General features: G+C 36.9%; 1 protein-coding gene across 1 annotated transcript in view; it reads right to left on the bottom strand.

Moving 5' to 3' along the window:
• Positions 1-23,325, bottom strand: part of arid5b (AT-rich interaction domain 5B) — a 65,494-nt gene that overhangs the window by 16,711 nt on the left and 25,458 nt on the right. The window contains exons 5-8 of the mRNA XM_066692825.1: positions 7,013-7,134; positions 5,979-6,180; positions 4,128-4,180; positions 1,809-1,906 (exon numbers count right to left, since the gene is read on the bottom strand). Coding sequence (XP_066548922.1) covers positions 1,809-1,906; positions 4,128-4,180; positions 5,979-6,180; positions 7,013-7,134 — 475 coding nt within the window. The remainder of the gene's footprint in view (positions 1-1,808; positions 1,907-4,127; positions 4,181-5,978; positions 6,181-7,012; positions 7,135-23,325) is intronic.

Here is a 23,325-nt window from a genome sequence, read left to right as displayed (position 1 = left end):
GAACCATGCCTTGTATGAATTTAGGGCAAACATTAATTCAAAAGGGAATAAAAAAAATCAATAAAGCACTATGAAGAATTGACGTGCCTGTATTTTTCTGAAATGCAATTCTCCGTATTTGTCTTCCAGAGTACATGTTTTTTTCTGTTTTATCAGACAGAAGCTAAATAAAGTCATCCTTTCAAAGGTTTAAAATAAACACTATATATTAATATATATATATATATATATATATATATGATAGCAAATTAAAGTGGATTTTAATTGAAGTCTGTGGGATTTACTAGCTTCTGTGACATACTATGGGAAAAATGCTCCCTACACAGAATGGAAATTGTTATAAATCACACTGTTGCCATGGATCTGTCATGTAATTATGTTCGTAAAAAACACAACGAGTAAGAGAAAATATTTTTTAAATTGATATGAAGTAGATTATGAGGTCTGTGGACTGTTATCTGCACAACAGTATTTTACACAGAACATTTCTGGAACAAAACGCTCTCTATCAACGAGAAGATTAAATAAATAACAGGGTCATAATTGATCAATGGCATTGACCTATATAATTAAAAAGCAGCGTGAAATAGAAGAGAAAGAATACTGCAGTCTCTTTCAAGGTTATTAATCAAATTTTTTATGACCTAATTTTTTTAATCCAAGTGTTACAGTGCTGATAGCTAATCTTAGCAACCAGTTAAATACATACCTTAATAAGCCCTTTTAGTATGGCGTTAGTAACTTCCTGGATGTTAGATATTGATTCTCACTCTTTAGAGAAAGCAAAGACATTTACATTGCTTTAGGCAGCACAATCATAGAAAATGAATTAAATTAATCCAAACTCTGTCTTATCTACACTAATGCACTGTGGTGTTCCCAAGAGCAATATATGGGGAATTCAATCGTTTTCTTTAATTGCCAATTCCAAAATTCACCTTTCCGATGCTGGTAATAAACCGAAAATTGAAATAACCCATGCCGAGGAGTTTTATAGCAATCCTGTAAAGAATGGAAACCGCTTAGACATTTTATTTAAAAAATAAATACTCGGAAAGGAAACTCTGTCTTACCATAATGGGTACCTTCAAAGACTAAGAGGGACGACAGGAGTTGAAAACATATTTCTTATGGATTTATTCAATTTCTGCTAGGTTGAGTTACATTGTTTGCTGAGAATTTTCCAGGAGAAAAAATGTAAGCCTGGATGTTGGCCCTTTTAAGAAATAATATTGCTTTTGAAGGATTAAAATAATCACGAGAACTGAAACGTCTACTTGTGATGGAGTCTTTTCTTGGCAGCGACAGGAGAGGAAGATAACAGCCAAACTGTGCCCCTAACACACAGCCATTGCTCTTCCCAGAGTGGAAGTTAGGAATCCACCATTGGACAAAACATATATAACATATAAAACACCCCAGGCAGCATGGACTGTCATCCTCCACCAAAGCAAAGAACAGCATCATTTACTGGACAGATTAAGTTCAATAATTACACTTTCGCCTGCTGAACAGAAAACATCCGCAATCCACCCCTCAGGGTACAGACGTTTCCAATTTTATTTTTGCAGGATATTAGTTTGTGCATCAACTTTAAAGTAAACAATTTAGTATAAGGTCCGAGCTTGCTGATGTGGGAGGGCCCCAGCCAGGCCAGGCTCCTGTGGCCTACACAACACGTGCTCCTTTGAGCTATAGCCATGTAAATGCATCGTTTTGTGCGGCGGATTGTGGAAAATACAGTTTGTTGTTGCTGTGGATGCTACTCCATTCAGTGCACGTTTAATTTCCGGTGACGGGGGCTGTACCTTTCGTAATGCCTCCGAGTGCAAGTTGCCGCGCTCGTGCTTCCAGGATTGCCGCCCAGCTCGTCGTACACATTCTTCCACTGTCGGCGGGCTGTGATCTGGGCAGAAAGCAAGACAGCGTTTTGGGTATGGAGGCGTAATAAAATAAAGGTCACAGTGCTATAGCGTTGGTCCCATTCTACGCCTGTGTGCTGGAACTCAAGGCTCACATTATTAAGTAGAATTTGGCTATTCATTGCGTAAATACTATGTCTCTGTAGACACAGCTGGACCATTTCTTGAACATCTCATCAACATCCACATGAGATACAGAGGCTACCTTTATCAGCGGAAGCTATTTGGCGATTCATTTTTCCTCTGTGTTGTGATGATATGCTTAAAGTATCTGCATTGTGCTATGTATACTCCACACTTGCTTAGAGAAAAGTGACCAACACTATAAACAATGAAAAACAAAGGATATTTTAATACTAATGTGTATTAAAATAAACACATACTTACAACATAATGATAACAACTAAAATACTAAATTAATACAGTTACACCTGTATAATATTAAGTCTCATCAAAGTGGACCAAATGTTATACTACATGAATTGAATTAGGCACAGGGAATTACAAAGAACCCAATGTCAATAATAATAATACAAAAATAGCCGTTACTTATTTAACAATTTATGCTAGACAAAACTGAAACCCCCTTCAGGCTGTAACAATTTAAATGTTGCTTTGTGGAGCTTTGCAGGAAAACATTTGTTGAATTCCACCCAATCAGCACAGAAAGAGTTAATCCCCTGATAAGCTTGCAGGAGAGCTCCAACTGAAACAAATTAATGGAGGAATGTTCTCCTATTTTAATTGATGGTTTCCTTTCCCAACAATGAGCCACCCCTTAAAGGCTACAGGTTACCACACTAAACCCTTAAGCAACCTAAATAATAATAAACTTGTGACGAACACATAACTATGTGTAATGTAATATTTATTTAGATAGGGAGTGGTGTTCTTGTATGTGCTCTGGGTGATTGCTTATAGTAAAATTAAACTTAAAAAAAAAAAGTATATGTTATTAACATAGAGGTCTGACTTAAATTACCAATGTATATATAAACAGAAATTTAAGTAGGAGATTGGTAACATGCAATCACTGGAAGACTAACAAGAGAAAAAAAGACTCTAAACAGATTCTTTGCCTTTTGCAAATGAAATGATTAGTGTCACTTTGAGATTTCAAATATTTGAAGATAACTTTCACATAGTTGTATAAAATCACTTGATACTTTGTTTATAGAGTAAGCTTTCACTTTATTACGTACGTTTCAACAATCTGCATTTGGTTTTTGTCACTATGTGAACCCATATGCATAGAATTAATTTTCTCTGGCTCATTGCACAAACCCTATTTCACAGGCTTTCATTTGTCTTGACTGCAGTTTGTTTTCACTTTGCTTTTATCAGTAAAACAGGTTTAAAGTTGACTTTTGGCTGGAATATAAAATGTTTTTAGATCAGCTACTACACCAGCTATGGAGTTTAATCTGATCATTGTGTGCAATGTAAATATTTCCAATGACATCATCATCCTGTGTAAACTGATTTTTATTACAGATGTCATCTGCTTCTAACTCATTTAAGGTGGGCAGAGCAAACTGAATGATTTTAATGGCAACTTGCGACTCATAACTGTATTTTGAATAATTTCAATACAGTACGTACGCAAACCACTTTGCTTCCTGTACACAAAGAAGTAGGCTAAACTATGCGATAAAACAAGCAGATAGAAAGCTTGAAAGAAGCCTTTGAAATTACATTAATAACTTCCTGTTTATTGAGAGCATAAACAATTTGGCTGTCTCTCTCTATTTCTCTCTTTTTTTTTACACTACTAATTCACAAAGGCAGAGTAGTTTACAGCATCTTAATGGCTTTAACTGATTATGCTGAAAGTCTTAAATACTTTTCCCATATTAGAAATGAACAGATGCCAGGTAAGCTGCCAAGTGAAATTTCTTTATTGTGCTGTTGGCTTGTTGTACAATAATAGTCCCTTCTGAGTCTCAACATGGGAAAAAATTACAGACCCTACTAATTTCCTTGACAGAAAAGAGTTACATATGTTTTCCACTTGTAGATTTTACAACAACTGCATGATTTTGCCAAATGCAGATCTAAGTCTCATCCAAGCCCTGTCTAGTAAACACACTGCTGACAGAAAGCCTAAAATGGTTCAGATTTTTATTTTTTTCTCTTTTCTGAAATATCACAAACCTAGAGGAAAAATACAAATGTAAGTTACGGTGAATAACAGTAAACACTCACCAGTTCGTACCCTCCTAGTTTCTGAGCAGCTTGAAACATAGTCCAAAGGTTTACTGTTAGAAGGATAATAAGTATTTAGATCAACAATTACAGTAGGACATACAAATCACAATCACAACATTACTGTATTCTGATTTAAGATTACTTCATGATGGATAAAAATCATACTTTTATTTAATGTATTTAATTTTAGAGATGAATTTCATTTTAAAAGCAAAACATAAACGTATACACAGGTGTATTTTGTAATGAAGTATGGTTGTTTTCAAATGGTCACCAATAAATTATTCAGGGTCCAAGGAAAAGGCATCAGTCAAGATTCAATCACCTCTCAGACAAAAGGCTTGTATTTGTCAAAATGACATTTTCCCATCCACATATCTGCCTGTATTGATTTTCTTTTGCTGTTGTTACAAATGCACTACAGGGATAATAAAGAGTTATTTTTACTACGGCGGATGACTTTAGGTTTTCAGCTAAACCATTTAGCTTAGCTCTGTCCATTTATACGGTTGTTATGCTTCAGCAATAATTACTATACCAGCATAATAAAAATACCTTCTCTGCTTTTATTCCCTGGGCCCAACTTTTTGTTCTACAGAAGTATTATCACAGAGATGCACACATCTGATCAGCACACATCCAACAAGACCAATTAAGGTTTTCTTGATATCTACCTCAGAGAAGGCAGCCAGTGAAAGATGCCTATCGTAATTTCCATTTCCCCTCACCCCTGCCCAAGGACGCTATTGAAAACGAACGCCTAACTATGGGAGTTTCTGTTTATCGAACTGAATGAAAAATAATTTGCCCCTTTTTCATGTTATGTTTTCCAATTATTCTTTATAATATTCCTAACCAAGGGCTTATGAGAACTCCATGCTGTTTTACCGCAGGGGAAAGATTACTAGAAAAAAACATCCCAGACATCCTAAGAGGCACTGATGTTCCTGTCCATTTTAGCTGTAAGTCTTGATTTTATTTGTACTTCTGACAAGCTCAGATTGTGCTATGGCGTTTTAAAGCTCTCAGTGGGATGGGAAATGTAAGTGAGCAGACAGTATGACCACCAGGACGCAGAAGAGCCACTCTCAACTCTGAACTGAGGATGTGGCGATATACAAGTCAGCCGTAATATTAAGGCACAAATGGTTAAATTAGGGTCGCGGAATAAAAAATACAAAGCGCTGATTTAATTCAACTTGTGTCGCGATATGCAGTAGTGTTCACAGTGCCTTCAGAAGAGTTGTGGTAGGCAAAAGAACAAAAGACGTGAATAAAATCTGGGATGGGAATCACTTTTTGATGTTCTACACATTTCTATTTCCAGTGTTCATTTGAAAAAAGCATGGCTGGGACAACTTTACTTGAAGTCACATAAATGAAAAATCCTTCCTCTCTTGTTTTCCTAAGATGTCGGCTGAAGTAGTTTTATTCATTTTATTCAAGTTGTGTGCGGTTACAGGTCCTACCAGGTATCTCTCTCTTTCATCTCATTAGGCTCAAAAGTAACCTACTTAAAAAAAATAATGTTTCACGAAAAATAGTACGTCTGAAGCATAACAAGGTACTTATAAAGAACGCCAATACATAGGCCATTGTGAAACAAATTCTGACAACGGATTACACAGTTTGGATGGCTATGATGGTTATGCTTACCTCAATGATCAGAGAGTTTAACAATCGTCTAGTTATTTAAAAATGAAAATCTGTTTTAGTTGACTTTATTTGGCTTATTCGCCATTGGCCTCCTCAGAGCCCAGAGCTGGAGGCCGAATTCACAGACATCACCCCCCGCAGACTTGGTCTGGATGCTGGTACGTGTAAAATGTAAAAGTAGCTTCTACTTACTCTGTTTGAACCCGAGGTATGGGATCCGCTCAATGGGCGTTTTCCTTTCTTTCATGTACTTGTACAGCGCTACTAGGAAAGCCTGCTCCTCGGCTTTGCACTCCTCCCCTGCCTCCACCTTAGGCTTTTCCTCAGCTGACACCTTTTTACAGTTACTGCTATTTTTGGATTTGGCCACGACCACCTTAGATTCAGATTTTACCTGGAATTAAAGACCGTTGGAGGAGATGAGAACAGAGGCCATGGCAGGGCATTAGACATACAGTTTCTGACAGCTGATGAAAAGAAAGGTGACGGGGTACATTTCCAGCCGAGAGCTTTAAGCGGATACCTGAGATTGTATTGAAGGCCTGGGATAATGCTCGCACCTGGGCCGGGTATCAGCTGCTCTACACCTGTACTAGACATCAGTGGCAGTTGGCCCTCAAAATTGTGTTCGACCATTTACAGGTGTAACTCTGTAGCTCTTTTTTTTCTTTTTTTTTCCAAAGCCCGTTTGGATAGGTATCTGTAATGCCGTTTAAAAAAAGTGCCCCGGAGTATTTTGGGCACTTGTTAGTATTCTGCACTGGACAGACTTTCTCACTCTTCCTGGTGTTCAATTACGGAGATTTCTATTGCTAAGTCATCTGAGCCACACTCATAACATTTCTCATACTCCCACTTAGTCACACCTAAACCCTGAGAAGGGCAAGCACAGAGTTACAGTGCTCTCGTAAGGAAATCTGGAAAAGATTAAACTGCAAAGCAAAGAAAGAATACTTTCCTTCTTGGAAAAAAAAAAAAAAAAAAAAAAAAGATTATAAGCTCTACCCTATCAGGTAATGGATAGATAATATAGTATGGGGGATAAAAGCCATTCAAATAACAAGAAATACTTTAAATATTTGGTGTGAACATTAAATATTTTTTAGTACTCAAGGAAAAACTTAATACCCGTGCCAAAATTAGAAACAGTACAGCTGGAACGAAGCCACCGCCAAACAGGTTTTGAAAAGGCATGTAGGGAAATGTAAGGCTAATTAATATTGTACCTTGGCAGCAGCCTTGCCGTCGCCTGTGTTGTTGGGCTCCTTCACACCGTTCTGGGCCTGTGAGTCCCGCCGCTGGGAGGTGGAGAGCTTCTTCTTCCGGGGCCGGCCTTTAAGGTTCGGCGCTGGAAAACAAACAGCGGCCCGGGTCAGGCGAGGGAGGCTCGGGAACACTTACTCACTGCCGAGCAGGTTTTCAAGCACAATATACCGCGGTTCGATTCGCGGTGGCACATAAAACAACAACATGGGCCGTAACTCTGAATCACCCCAACGCGCACAAACACGTTTTTTTTGGTTTGTAAAGAAAGGAATACATGGAGAGAAATCTGTCTTCCACATATACACAGCAACAACAACTGCCAGAGAGAGCTTTTGATTCTTCATCAGGTTGATCACTGGAAATGTAATTGCTCTGGTTGTAAAAAAAGGAGAACAAAGTGCATTCTGTCTGTGGTATAATGAATTAGTGATTAAAACACAAATGTGAGCTATTAACACTGGTATTATATTACAATTAAAGCAAATGCTATTGCACATTATAAAGTTACACCCTACTCTGCAATACAATGTTCCCTTGTTGAATTATCTGATAAGATCTTAAGCTTCTTAAAAAAAAAATGTTGGCCTGCCAAAGCTGAATGTGTTTGTTCAAACAAAAGGGAAATGCATCCCTAACAAATCACTTGTCAGACCACTTAAATGGAGAGGCAATTGGTCTGTAAAGTAACTTATGTGCCCACCGTGTGTTATTTAACAATCTGTAAAATCACGTTTTTTGGAAGAGTAATTACTAATTGCCACCTGTGCAAACGGCCTTGCCACGTGAGAGAAAGTTAGATAAACTATTTACAAAAACCTGGATGGCAGAAATCAAATCGAATAACGTCAGTAGGGAGATTCAAAGTAACACACCACAATTAAATCACAGGCAAGGTTATAGCAAGCCGACGGGGTAATATCTTTATTGGCAAATCATATTTCTATTGTAGTCTGAATCAAAATATAATCATCTTATACAATAAGAGATGAAGTAATTACCGAAAGTAAAATGTACTGTGACAGAATGACATTTTACTCCATGATCTTTCATGCCAGAAGCAAGAAAGGGCAAATAAAATTAAACAGTTTCACCAAGAAAACATTTACTACATGTTATCACCTTGGCAACCACAAGGTTATTTTTTCAGACAGAACTGTAACAAACATGTTGGTTCAGGCCTCAGATAAAACCGCAGACCTCACAAAGGCTAAAAAGACGTATTTGGAAATAAAAAGCTTCTTTCTCAAATATCAGTTCTCTTTGTCCAAAAGATTAATATACTTTTCTAGTCGCCACCCCCCCCCCCCCCCAAACACCACAAAGTCTTACAATGATTTAAATTCCAAACCTATGACTAATGAATTAGTCATGATAACTGAAATACATTAACTTCTATTCAGCTTTATTGTTGTTTTACTATGCAATAAATGTGAGGAGATAGTTTCCACATTATGAAACAGACCTTAAAAATCACTCAAATATACCAAAGGCCAGTATCCTGTTTACAACAACATTATAAACAAGCACATGCTAACAAAAAAAAGGACTGAAAAGACATAATACAAACACAACCGATTACATGACACCAAACATCTGCCAACATTGTGTAACATGGCTGACCTCCCTGAATATGGCAAAAAGAAAAACATCAAAGTCTATTTAAAGAACAATTAAAAATGTTACCCATTCTTTTCATTAATCAGCTGTCCACTTGTATTTTCTAATATGGGCGTTACAGCTTGTGACAATCCCGCAGCCCTGAACTTTTGATGCGCTTGGCGCCTCAAACTGTGTGAACACTTTGGCTTTTTGCTCCCAGTTCATGATTTTTTTTAGCCCTCCTCGGCACTCCATTACTCACACATAAACAGATTAGTGACTGGCAAATAATAGAAGGATGAAGGGCTTGGAGGGGAGACAGCTGAATTTAGCGACCAGGCTGCCAATGGTCCCTCTGCCCCACTTCTTCACTTCATTGACTTTAGCTAGGACTGCTTATTGAGCTTGCTCCAGATAAGAGCAGTGAAACAGTTTAACAAACACAATCATACCCTAGTTATGCCACTGTACTACTGAAAGGGAACAAAGGGACATTAGGCACTGGAACATTTTTTAGAGAGTTTTGAAACCCTTCTAAGAATACAAACTGGAAATGTAATCACTTACGAGATAATGCCCCAAGTCATGTAAACAGCTGAATGAAGTTTGTTTGGCTCTGCTGTTGCTTTTGTAAAGAATGACTGAGTTATTGTTTCTCAGATTTTTCTCCTTAAAGCTCCACAGAGTTATGCCACCATTCCTGATAGCCGGCATATTATTTTAAAGACAATACAGCACTTTACGTATCCAAGCCTGTGGAACTTTATTAAGAATGATTACTGTATTACTGCAGCTCAATGCATATACAAATATTTTCACTACCCTTTGCTGGTTTTGTTGAGGAAATACCTTGTATTTAAAGCGGATCACCGGACACTGCCAGAATCCGGGAAGGAACGTTTCTCAAGGAAATCAAATTAAATGAAAAAGCTTTACAGGTCATACACAGTATGTGAAGAATTTGATTTTATTTCCTGCTTCCTTTTTGCCATCATCTTCCTTATGTAAAATATATATATATTTCTACTTGAAATAAAAAAGCAGAATCATAGACAATCTCACAAATGTAATCTGCACTGGGAGAAAAATTCAAACTGCCTTTCAGATACTGAACAATGAAGGGGGGAAAACAAATATGTTGAAATAGTAGTGACATACATAACTCACACTCAAAGGTTTGAAAAGCTTGCTTATCCCCTTCACATCATTCCTTTCTGTTTCATTAGTGATAAGAGCGTAAAAGTCAAGAACCATACAGGATTACATTCACAACTCATTTTGTAATACTCACAACAATGCCTTCAGATTGAGCAATAATACTACCTCCACACCAGTGCAAAATAAGAGGTCAGTTTCGTCCCTGTATCAAAAGGCACTTTTTGGTACGTTCTTAACAGTTTCATATACAGTCTCAAATAAAATAATATAGATTTTTTTCTCTCTAAATTGCTTGTTTTACTTTGCATTTAACACATTTACAGAACAAATATGATGCACTGACAATGTCTGCACAGGGCAATCAGTCAACTTCCAGCAGCTGTTTTTCAATTCAACTGTTAAATTACCCCAACTGGCACAATTTCACCCCATCACACAGCTCAGCCACTATAGCAGGATCAGCAAAAAACAAGGAAAAAACATCCACGTGTTTCACCGTCGTCTTCTTCCTATTAATAATAATAATAATAATAATAATAATAATAATAATATTATTATTATTATTATTATTATTATTATTATTATTATTATTATATGTAGGATAGAAAACATTCATGAAAAATAGCAAAATAAATATTGATCTAATGATACGATTACTTAAGAACTCCTGTCTTTTCAGGTCTGGCTAAACAGTACAAACTGCACCATCTGTAATAGGAATAAGTAACATCAATCCCTCTGTATTTTCTCACTTGGTGATTTAATACGGCTGGATACAGCAGATGGCACTGCAAAGCACAGAAGGAAGAAAACATACAGGATGAATAAAGGATACGTTCATCATTAAAATAATGCCGTACGCCTCTAAATCCCCATTAAAAATAGCAACTGTTCTATTTTTTTTTTTTTTTTTTTTTTTTTTTTTAAGAAATCATGTATAATTATGTAGTGTCCTCTAAATCAAGAGACCTGCATTTTGCAATCTGAGAAATGTTATTCTGTAAGCTGGGTACATTTGTACTCTGTCACGATGTTACAGTATAAATGAATAGGGGTTTAAATGATTACATTTTACAAGTGAGATAACAGTCCGGGCTAAACGATTCAAAGGCTGTGTTTCCATTCACAAGAGATGGAAGCAGGGATAGAGAAGCCGTGAACAGGGCTCTGGTATTCACACAAATAAACACCGCACTGAAAAACTGACAGCATCGTCAATCTGTTACCCCTGTCACAGCAGGGCGAGCATGTTGTCATAGTACAATGCAGGTATGTAAAACGTGTCACCTTGTGGGGATTCGTGTAGCTTTTTTTAGTTCCTGGCTTTTTTACATTTTTATTGTAAGTGGGTTCAAAGGTGAATTAATTGAAATGCTTTTATATATGTCCATAAATCAAATTAATATGATATAATTATATGTGCATGCATTAATATAAATCTTTGACTTAAGTTTGATATTTTATGGAGTATTCTAATATTTAGACTGATACATTCATGATCTAATTTAATATCAATTAAAACTTTTCTCTGAACTGAACTGCTGCCACCATGGTCTCAGGATGTCAGAGTGCTAGCGAAGAGGATAAGAGGTTTTCCAGCCGAGGATTTTCTTAAAGGCACATTAATTATCAAGATGGAGCGCTTTGTCCGTCAGGGTGCAGCGTAGCATCTCAGACAATGCAATCTGTCATCCGGCATCATCGGTAACAAACTCAGAGAGGTGTAAAACTGTGAAATATAATAAGGAGGGAAATTACAGCAGAACAAAGAGTGCTAAATTTTCAAATAAATGAAAAATATGACTCGTCCAATTATATGAACGTCTGATTCTAGCCTGTGGTTTTCTTTATTCACAGAAGTGCTTTGTACCACATGGTGAGCAGCATATTTCAGCAACCAGCATTATTAACTCATGACCAACTGTCATTTGATCATTATCTAACGCAAAAAGGCTTTACTGTCTCTCTCTCTCTCTCTTACACACACACACACACACACACACACACACACACACGAACAGAGATCCTTATTTGGTTAAAAATGCCTTTTCAATCTCATGATGACTGTATTTTCCTTTGTGACTACCCTTCTTGCAAATGTATTTTTAATTTTATAAGCTTGGAGGTAGAATTATATATATATATATATATATATATATATATATATATATATATATATAAAGATGACAGGAAAATAAATGCAGGCTAGCTGGAAAACTTCTCTGAATTATTTATATCCTTCTTGGTAGAAACCTCTGTACATTGACAATCAGTTGCCCTCTAGTGTCAACACACAGTATTGCTAAGTATTGAAGCAACAATGACCTCATACACATATGGAAAATAAATAAATTATATCTGATGTTCTTGCGAAAAAAAAAAAAATGAACTAAGAATAAAAAGAACAGCTGCATATTTTCAAATTAATTAACTGTTTAGTAACTGTAAAGCAGGGCAGAGGAAACAATATATATTTCTACTGTTTTGAATGCTAGTAATTTAAAGCAAATTTAAACAGCTTTTCCTATAAAAAATATTTCCTTTAACATAATTTTCAGCTGCTTGTTCCCTTGAGCATCTTCATGGCAGAATAATAAGAACAAAGAATAGCAATGCATTATTTTTTTGCCCTCTGTATTTTTAATTTTTTTGCATAAAAAAATGGAAAACTCTGTTCCAATTACACACGGTTTAAAATGTAAAGCTGTTTAAAGACGCTAGCAAAAAATATGATTATGAAGATGATTATAAATCAATAAATATAATAATGAAGGGAAACAACATAAGGCTTTCAGATTGTGATTAAGTAGGCATTCACCCTGATCACATTATGAAGTATATATTGCAAACTCCAGCAATGTGGGGCATGGGTGGATCTCTGTGCCTTATTGTTCTGCCTGTTTGACTGCCACAGAGCAGGATTAGCATAAAGATCCTTTCTTCTTTACTTGCATTATCTCCCAGCTCACACCCATTTTTAAGGAATAAAGGCAAAGGGAAACCAGCTTTAACAGCTACAAACAAAAAAAAAAAAAACGAATGAGACTGACCCTCCTTTGAGGTCTCTATTAATCCTATTTCAGTTTACAGCACCGGCACTTTCACAGGCACTGAGCATGCACGTTTGGAAAGTACTTGGCAAAGGGGTCAGTCTTGGCAGGACCAAGGTTCAGTAACCCTGCAACAGGACACTACAAGGATGATTTATAGACATACAAATTAACCATCTCTACTGAACAACAGATGCCATGTAACTAAATATCCGCACTAGACGATTACTTAGTACGTCTTCCATGCACCTCATTTAGACATGTCACATAACAAGGATTTAGGGAGATCCAAAATGTAGATATTAACGCACTTCAACCCCAGGTATGGCTTCATTAATCACAAAATGAATTTCATATACCGCGAGGACGGCTCCAAATACTAAAATCCACCACGCGCTGAGATACGCAGGATAATAATCACGCGATTCATAATTTATTCGTTAATTTGAATTGCATGATATACATATCCATTGGGAGAAACTGTCATACATATTGAGAAGTTACATCAGAATAGCTGATGCAACTATTATTGCCACAGCAGCGCAAGTGCAATTAGGCTGATAGATGCAATCATGTTAAAAGGGGGGCATGCACAGCAGACAGCTATTAAAACTATGTACTTGTGTTCTCACTAATGCATGTGCTTTCAGACCTTATATAACACAGCTCTGTGCATCTCCCCGGGCCTCTCTTCCATCTTAACTTTGTGCTATGACAAACTTGTTTAGGAATAAGCTTCAGGCAGTCAGCCGAAGAGAAGGTTAGTGATGACACTGCATGTGATATTTTAACATCAGCTCAGTTATGCAGTGTTTACTGACAAAACAAAAAATAGTATTTCCTGTTTCTATTAGAGTAGAACATCTTTTATTAAGCATTTTTGGACCAGAGACCAGTTTTTATCTTCACATGCTCATCATGTTAGTATTTATTTATGGAGTAATGATTTCTGAGGTGGTTGTTTTTTTGTGTGCGTTTTTTTTTTTTTTTAACAACTTACAATATGGTATTCAGGCTAAGTGCAGAATATATGAACTCCTTTAGATTGCCTTGCTCAGTCATCTGTGATTGCATACAGAAGAGAAAAAAAAGTCATAGAGTGATGGTGCATACATTTCAACACAATTGGACACAAGTTAGAAAGAAAAAAGGTAATACATTACCGCCATCCAACTACAAGACCCATTATAAATACATTTTCTATAATGTGTTAAATCTTCAGGCTTTAAGCTGTTTAAGTTGATGAACTTCAAAGCTGATGAGTTTGATATATAAACCATCCGTGAAGCTCTGTGCCTATGCAAATATGAACTATAAATAAATAAAGCAGATTGTGGTGTTGTCCTTTCCGTTTCATTTTCAAACGATTGAAGCGAACGACTGAACATGTATTTTTGTATTGCCCTTTTGAGAGGGAAATGCCATCGTAATTAAACTTTGACATCACGACCGGCCGTATTTGTACATCTCCGAAGAATAATGCGAATTCCACACTGGGAAGGATTAGTAGGAAGATGGAGCAGCAGATTAAAGATCTTTCCTACTGGTTCCCAAACTTTGATTTCCAGTGCATATAATTACCGTGCGTCATATGTCTTTTATCAAGTTGAGGACCAGCTCTGTTTCGGCTTTAATAAATAAGCCCTCTTCCCACATCACAGCGCCTCATTTCATTATACATTTTGCCACTAATTATTTTCCAAACAGTGAAAGCACATTCGAGTCTGCCCATATGTTGTGTACATGCATCTTATGTATGTCCTGCATGTGAGCTTGGGTATGAATAATCATGTACTCACAGAAATTACATTTTTGAAATCCACTAATCCTGAACTTTGAAACGCGTTTAGTCAGTATTACTAATTCAAAGAATCCACCATCTGAATGATTGATGGCCTTTAACAGGATAAAGCTGCTGTTATCTTAATGTATTATTTTCGACTCGAGGCCATGGGCTATGTGGTGATCACTATTACATGGCGAACAGCAGGCCCTGTAACACGACACCCCATGACTTTATCACTGGATTGGAAAACCACAGTCAATGATTACTGCACTTATATTTACAAGAAACTTAATATATCTTTGATCTGAGTCTCCTGTCCAGAGGTGCGCCGTTACCATTCGCTCGATAGATTTACCTGATCCATTAACAGCACACCGAGTGGATGTTCACTCACACCTCCTATTATTTTTTAGTGGAGATAAAACTACAGCCCACAGGCCCCCAGATAACATAACACGTCAACATCAGCCTTATAAATGATGACATCATGCAGTATCTGATCAGGTGCTTCTATCTGAGCGGAGGATTAGGTCACGAAACAAAACCCTATCCTTCTTCCGCGTCTTTTTTTTTCCCTTCTCCCTTTTGTTTTCCGTTTTCCACGTCCCACTTCAAAAGAAAGATTGTAGACTGAATCATTTCGTCAGCCTGCCGGGATGCATGACAGAGTCCCTGCCACACTCATCACCGATGCTAAACACAGCCCCTGTCCTGAACACCGTGGTTTAAAAGATTCATACATCACCCCCGTTGCCGGCGCACACCGACAAAAGTGCACTCACAGAAAAGTTGTTTTTCTCGTTAAAACCATTTGTAGTTACGGTCTGTCTTCGAAGGTACAGGTGGAAGGCAGATCCGTGTCTGCCCATGGACACCAGTACAGATGGACACACAGAAACAAATGGAATGACAAATCTTTATCTCGCGGGAAATCGGATAATTACCAATCTGTTTCATCCCCCCACCCATCCTCTCTCCTTCACAATGCAAGGATATACATCCACGCCAGTCTGTAATTTCTTCTGAATATCTCTACTAATGCCTGAATCGCAAAGTTGTGCTTGCCTTCCAAATGGGGTCAACGCCGGGAACCCACAGAAACGGTACAGATTTTCAACAGGCTTTCTTCCTGTAAGAGCCAGCCACACGTCTGTCTGCCGTTCCATTCACACTTCAGCGCAAATGCAGAATATGAAAGTGTTCTGATTAAAATGTTCTTCCTATTAAGCTTAATGGCCTAATTTAAAGTCAATGCAATATAAATGGGAATGCTATTTAAGAATAGAAATGGCTGAAGCGATCCAGCTGTAACAGTATTTTTTTTTAATAACTGTAATAAAAAGCAGAATAAAGAGAAGATGCGCTTTATTTTTCTAAAATATTTGTTATAAACTTCAGGAAGAAGCCATTGAACTGCTGTTCGGAGATCTTTATTCTTTATTTTATAAACAATTTCTGCTCACAAACAAATTAGCTTTTGACTTGCACGCAGACTACAGCGGTTGTAGTGTCATTAAACAGTTATTTTATTAAACCAATGACATGAAAGCAGTTATGCTAATATTTATGTCAAGCACTGACATAACGTTTGAAATATGTAGAGTTAAAATGGTGAGAGTAAGATTTTCCACTGCACTCAATTTAATTCTTTAGGTCACTGAATTAAGTGACACACAGTGTTTGATGAGTATATCAAGAACAATGAACTAGTCTCTTACGCACTCTTGTTCATAATGGAAATTAACTGCAGGAGAATATGAAAAAAGCAACCACTCTTTAGTCTTATCAATAATCACAATCATCATAACACAAGTTGAGAATTTATGTTTTAACTTATATCTGCTTACAAATCAAAATCCGGCCCTGTTTTTCATACCTTCACTGTAATGTAGTCGTGTTGTACTAAACCTGATCACCTGCACGTAAAGTGTAGTGTCTTACTGAGCCCTGCGTCTGGAAATGTCACAAGGTCTTTGCACAATTCCGCAACATGCTGCTGACCTTTACAAACGGGCTAAGTATGCGTAGCTGTAAAATAATAGTTTGTAAGAGACATAATACAGGAGGCTTGCACACCGTACAAGCATTCCAAAAGAGCACAATCATTACACAAGCCAAATCCTGCAAAAACATCACAATCTTATTTCCCAAGAATAACACTGTCCTAATGGAGAACTGATTATCACTCCGGTTCGTTTTCAGTTGTCTCTGGAAGGAGAAATAAGTAAATGCTTAGCTCTCATTGTTTGCTTTCATGCCCCAGAAGGACAACCTGCTGTCAGTCTTGTAGAAGTATGTGTGTTGTGATATGTGACCCTTTGAGGTATGTAGCCTTGCAATTTTACAATACTACCAAATGTTTCCTGGCTGCTGATTGCATACCAGCTGCCAGGAGTTAGAAAAATACAAAAACACACTGTGTGTCAAGTAGAAATGAGAGAACAGAAAAATGGCTCAAATGTAAAACTGCAAGTCACACCAAACACCAGCACCAGCGCCAAGGCCACATTTAAATTGGAGGTATGATTATATATATATATATACAATATATAGGGGCCTATATATATATTTTGTACATGTCCACATACATAATTATACATATTATGCTCTCTAATGACATTGTTTATGTACTTCTCTTTATATATGTATGCCTACACTCATTTTGTGTGATTTGGCCGTGTATTCTTGTGCTTTCAAAGGCCCAGGAACAACGAGGCAGGGACTAATTGTTGAACTGAACTGAAGGGGCTATTAAGACTTCCATCGCACGGCTCTTCAAAATGGTAGTCTATTATTTCTGCATGAATGCAATTGTGTTATGCAAACTCATAATGGATTGCAGCTCCCTGGTCAAAAGAAGCCTTTAAATGAGTTATTCTTATAAATATGAAATGTATACAATAAATAGAGGGATATTGTTATTATTTTAAATAAAGGGAAATTATGATGTTCTTCAGCCCAGAGCCATTTGAATTTCTAAGCAGCCCCTACAGCTCTATTAAAAATGGCAGTTAATTACAGTGAAATACTAAACTAAGCAAATGTTTCCCGAAGAATATAGCTCTGTGGAAACAGTATGCAAAAAAATACTGCACTCACTTGGTGTGATATCCACTTTAAGCAGACGTGGGCGGTTGACGATTCCATGTGTTGAATGTAATTGAATCAACAACAAAATATTATACATGAAACATGCAAATTGAAAAATGAAGGTGTCATGTATCAAATTATTTGTTACTCGATTACGCGTATCGCTTTACTGCTTCTAATATTTTTTCTCTTTCATTTTCTTTTGTTAATTATAGGTCTTTTCAAGGTAAACCTGTTTTGCACAACAGGTAGTCCAGCTTTAATACGCTGTAGCCTGTTGACTTGCTTATTTAAATGGGGGAGGGAGCGCAACTCAATTCTCCTGAGGGTTTCAATTGAAGCCAGTGGGATCTGATGCCAAAAGGAGCTCGACCCCAGGGGCACACAGCTTAGGTTTGCCAAGCTCAACTTTCTAATAAATGTACACATATAAGTAAGCAAATGTTGAAAAGACATTCATATTCTTGTAAACAGGATTATTAATTTGTTTAGTCACTAGCAGTTAAAATGTTTACTTCACTCATTTGCTTTTTTTCTTGCTGATTTGCTTGTTCTCAGGAAAATGTTTTTCTAAGCCTTCGAAAATGACATGATTGATCATTTCTTTGTTTGTTGTACTAAAGCAGATTGGCATTTCAATATAAAGCGAGATTTACAGCTGAAGTGTTGATACTTGGAACAGAAACTGTTTGAATTTTTATGTGTATTTTGCAATGTTTAAACAAGCCAAATGTTTCCTGAATTTCCAATATGTTAACTTCCACATGCATCATATGCAAATGAACCTAGACCTCAACTGCAGCAACTGCTGAATTTGCACCTTAACCATGATGTAAGCGAACAATTGAGATAATTTAATCATATTCTAGTATAAAAGCTAAAAAAGTGCAGAGACTGATAACAGATATTAAATTCAGGACAACCCTATCAATCACATGTTGTGATTCACATGCAAAAATGTAATATATTGATTTGTATAATGATTTTGATTTAAAAGCTGTAGCATTAAAATACATTTTCTAATTGTTACATGCAAGTCCAACTACAAGGTGCTTATCATCATTAACTAAATAATTATGCCAGAGGGCACTGGGGCAGTGTCACTGCCATAAAATACAGGTGTGTACCGGTGGATAAGACATTACCGTAAGAGAGCTGTTATCAGAATACATAAACAAACGCACAGAAACAACATTTATTTTATTTGAACTAAAAGGACACGATTATGACTATATAAAGTATTTTGAAAGGCCATGCAAATGATTCATACTAGAGAGACCACCTGTAAGTCAAATGCATACAGTTATTAAAACAAAGAGAGCCACAATTTATGCAAATTACTATCCGTGGTTCAAAGCAATGTTGAGAAATGAGATTTGAACCTTTGAAGGCCGGAGTGCCCTGCAGCTCTGTCTGTTATGCTAAGGTGTTGAGCTCCATTACTAAAACCAATAGGCACATTTTTGAGGCTGTACGGTACACACAGACAATTAGGGATATATTTACTGGTTCGACTTTACAACCTTCAGGTATTTAATGCATCAGGCTATTTGTAACCCAGCGGAATTTACCCAGAAGAGGACATTCAACAAAGGCCTGTGTTATAAAAAAAACCTTGGATCCCCTTATTTGTTTCAGGGTCCAAGAGAGTTGCAGCCTCTCTCTTCAGTACAGTTGGTACCCGCCTCACGTCCGCAGCAGAACTGTGCATCACACACTCGCAGCCACTCCACTGCTCAGAGCAGTTCAGGGGTGTCCGAATGTATTTAGGGTTTACACACTCGATAATACCTAAATACTAAATGTAAGAAGTCACTTGAATTTAAAGACTGGCAGATTTCTCAATCCTGGATCAGACCGTGGCACATGTCTGACTGTCTATAAATTAAAACATGGTGTGTAATAATGAGGATTCGGCTCAGATCTTTGTGTATACATCAGTTTATATGGAAGAGAAAGGACACTGACAACATATCTCAAAGTCCAAACAACACTGAAGTCAAAGATTTCAAATGTAATATCTTGTGCACTGTATTTATTTATTTACTTTGATAACATTATTTTATAACTGCCCAACTAAAAAAAGTAATAATGCTTCAGACCTAAGAAGCATGGATACCCATGTGACGAACCCATGATCTCTGCTCAGTGTCACAACTACTCATTAATGCACATCACAGTCAGAGTCAATGCTTGCAGCTTTGAAACACTGCCAGATTGTGAAGTTCTGCTAATACAACTTTGACCTCTAAACTAATAACTTCAACCTTCATTTAAATCCCGAATCCCATTGTGTTTTTAGTCATATCACCCCCCAAACCCCACCCCACCCCCGCCATAGTAAAATGTTTTACAGCTCTGGTGTTCTGGAGAGGAAAGAAAGATTAATCAGTATCCAGCTCTAAAAATACACATCTGAGCATTTCACATGCTGTTAGAGCTCTTCTTAAAGCAGATTTGCTAGAGCTCCTATGCTTATTGGCAATTGTTTAGACTGTAAAAAAAAAAAGCCTTTTATGGATGAATCTGATGTTAAATGCACTTGGTTGCACTAAATATAGCACTTTGTGTTCCATTAAAAAATGTTACATAATACAGGAATCAAACTACAATACTTCAAACATCCCAGTGTACATAGCATAAACATGGCTATGAATGTGCTTCACACAAGAACAAAGCTCAGGAGTGCCAGCCAGTCACCTTTAAACCAAGCCTTGTGTTTATATACTGCACAGACAGACTTACAGACCGATTGACAGACCAACAGATATTTATTATTATTATATTATTATAAAATCAAAGAGTAATCTTTCAGGCAATGAAAATATGTCATTTTTCCAATGTGTAGACATTTCTAGATAAGAGAATTCCAATACTATCTCTAGCAAATCACTGGCATGCGTTTCAATTGTTGTGTAGTGCCCTCCAGCTCTGTCCAACTGAGTGTCCAGCCGGGGGGCGTGGCTGTGCACAGCGCTGATGTATGTTCTTCATTAGAGGTTAATAACTGTTACACAACACTTGTGTAACTGCACGTACAGAAGTACAAAAATCCAGCTACCAGACTGATATTACAGGTAAATATTTTTCCTGGCACATCATTATAAGGGGGTGGAGCTGGTGTGGAACTAATTTGTACAGGAGATTTTTTTACAGAGCGCACACAGCCCATACTAAAAGGATTAACTTCCCCAAAGATTACATAAAATTACAATTTCAACTGATTTCACATGGACTGTATCTGGCCGTTCTTTAAACATGACACCATCTATTAACCCTCCACCAGAACATGCTAAATAAGGCACCTTCTTCCTGGGGCAGCATGGGGAGCCGTTTCATTGTAAACTCACATTGCTAAAAGCCTCAGTGAGCAGAGTCATGAATAGCAGGGCGCCGAGAGAAAATACAAATAAAATACAGAAGGAAAATAACAGACTCCCGACTCGTGAAAGGGAAGTCGTGTTTGCACAGTGACACACTATTTGTTTCCAAACAATATGGCTAAAACCTATTCTTAGATTTTAAAGACAAATTTTCCTCCACATATTTAGACTCATTCATTAAATTTGGATGGGGAAACGCACATGGATGTCAGCATGCTAATAAATCACTGAGGCTCTCTAGCTGCTAGAATGCCGCAAATAATGCCAGAGACAGAACTAATGTATGACCTCACAAAGGGTTAGATCAGATAAAATTACATACAGTACTAGGCTTTAAGTGACATGTTTTTCCTTACTCAAGTCTATAGCCCTGAAGTTTTTATTGGTGGTATAAAAATTATTCCTGGGCCTGGAAGTGAGATTCCATTTTTGTGTCATGAATTATTTATCTGCACTGTAAGTAGTCAGCTGGGGATAGGACAGACTAAAAAATCAAGCTCAATATTTTATTTTTCTGCACAGTACTCCAAATCAATGCACATGACGGGTACATTACTAAAGTTACTTAATAATACCAAAAAAGGAATTCAAGTGTTGACATGCAGTTTTCTTTCCTGAAAGTAAAGCAATACTTTTGAACAAGAAGCGTTGACTTACCATCTCTGGAGGATTTATTGCTAAGAATGAGCTTTTTGACTAAAGAGCTAGCCAGGAGCGTAATTAGTGCAAATCACAAAGGAGCACACTAAAAATAACAGCACAATCTCAAATGTCAGACCTTGCAGATAGTGCTTTCCCACAAGCAAATGGTTTTATTGTTACTGCATAAAAACATAAGAGAAATATGCTATAGTTTCCAAGAATTCATCTAATTAAAGTACATGGCAGAATCAATGTCGAGAATTTGAGAAATCTGGCTTTTTCCAGTGCTTATATTTAATGAAGTCAAACAGTCCAACAGATGTTTATCTTATTGCTATGCAGTAAAGAGAGAGAGAGAGAGAGAGAGAGAGAGAGAGAGAGAGAGAGACTTTAACCTTAAAACTGTAGAGAAAAATGGTTAGGCTATACTAAGTAAATAATTTCTGACTTTGTACTCAACAACACGGTTCCTCCTACACAACTGTTTCAATCAGTTTTTATATCTTATTTCATATAACTCATAGCTGTCAGTGCAGTGAACTACAGAGGCCCCAAGCAGCATTAGGGGAAATAATAGCAATTTGGTTTTAATTTGACGTAATGCATGATAAACAGTTACTGGAAAATATTACATGGCTGCAATTTTTTTTTTTTTTTTTTTCTCAAAAGCCAATGTATTCATAACTATGTGACCCTGTTCTAACACAAACTCATTCTCTTTCCATTGTGCTGTTCTCAGGAATGCTGGCTGCTAATGTCGGGGCTGAATTTCTATACAGTACACATTCACAGTAATTTCTGGATACCAATGAAGGAACACCTAAGGGATTGTGGGAATTTAAACGTTCAAATGCTGATGGATTTTAAAACCCTTTCAAGGCTAAAGATATTGCACACATGGTGGTCCTGAAATGACTTGGAAATCTGAGAAACCTTAATTTGAATCCCTTAAAGTGTACATGTCTGTGAGCTAAAAGGAGGAGGAGGAGGCTACAGTAAATCTGATCCCTAAATCAACAAACTATTGTCTTTACAAGTTCCTAGCAACAAACTTTTTTTCCCTTTATGTCTAGGCTGGCAAGGTATGTCAATTTTGAAACAAAGTAGATTTTAATGCATTCGTCACTGCAACCCTATATATACCTGGAGGAACTGTACATATTAATAGATGAACATAATTTAACCTTACAGGTTTACAGCTGATTATTGTGAACATGAGTAAACAGTGACCCAGCCAACATACCATACATGTCCAACTGTCATATGTTAAGGCTGTTTGCTTGAGATCCTGAAATATTAAAATGTTTCAATTTACAGTTATGGTAATGTTGTACTTCCATGAATCATTGTGTAAATTCTAATCCCACAATAAAAACATTTACATCTGAAATCAAAATAAATGATAAAAACATATTTTGTCAAACTACCCACAAAAAGTATTGTTATTGAAAAATCATATATGTATTTTATCCTCTAGTCAAATTCTTCATCTAACATAAGGGTAAGGCATATGGCTATTAAAATATGTATGATCTGCAGTTAATGCAATCCAGATTGTGATGTAA

This window comes from Amia ocellicauda, chromosome 20 (assembly GCF_036373705.1).
Source record: "Amia ocellicauda isolate fAmiCal2 chromosome 20, fAmiCal2.hap1, whole genome shotgun sequence".
Lineage (NCBI taxonomy): Eukaryota > Metazoa > Chordata > Actinopteri > Amiiformes > Amiidae > Amia > Amia ocellicauda.
This window is presented reverse-complemented; position numbering and strand designations above follow the sequence as displayed.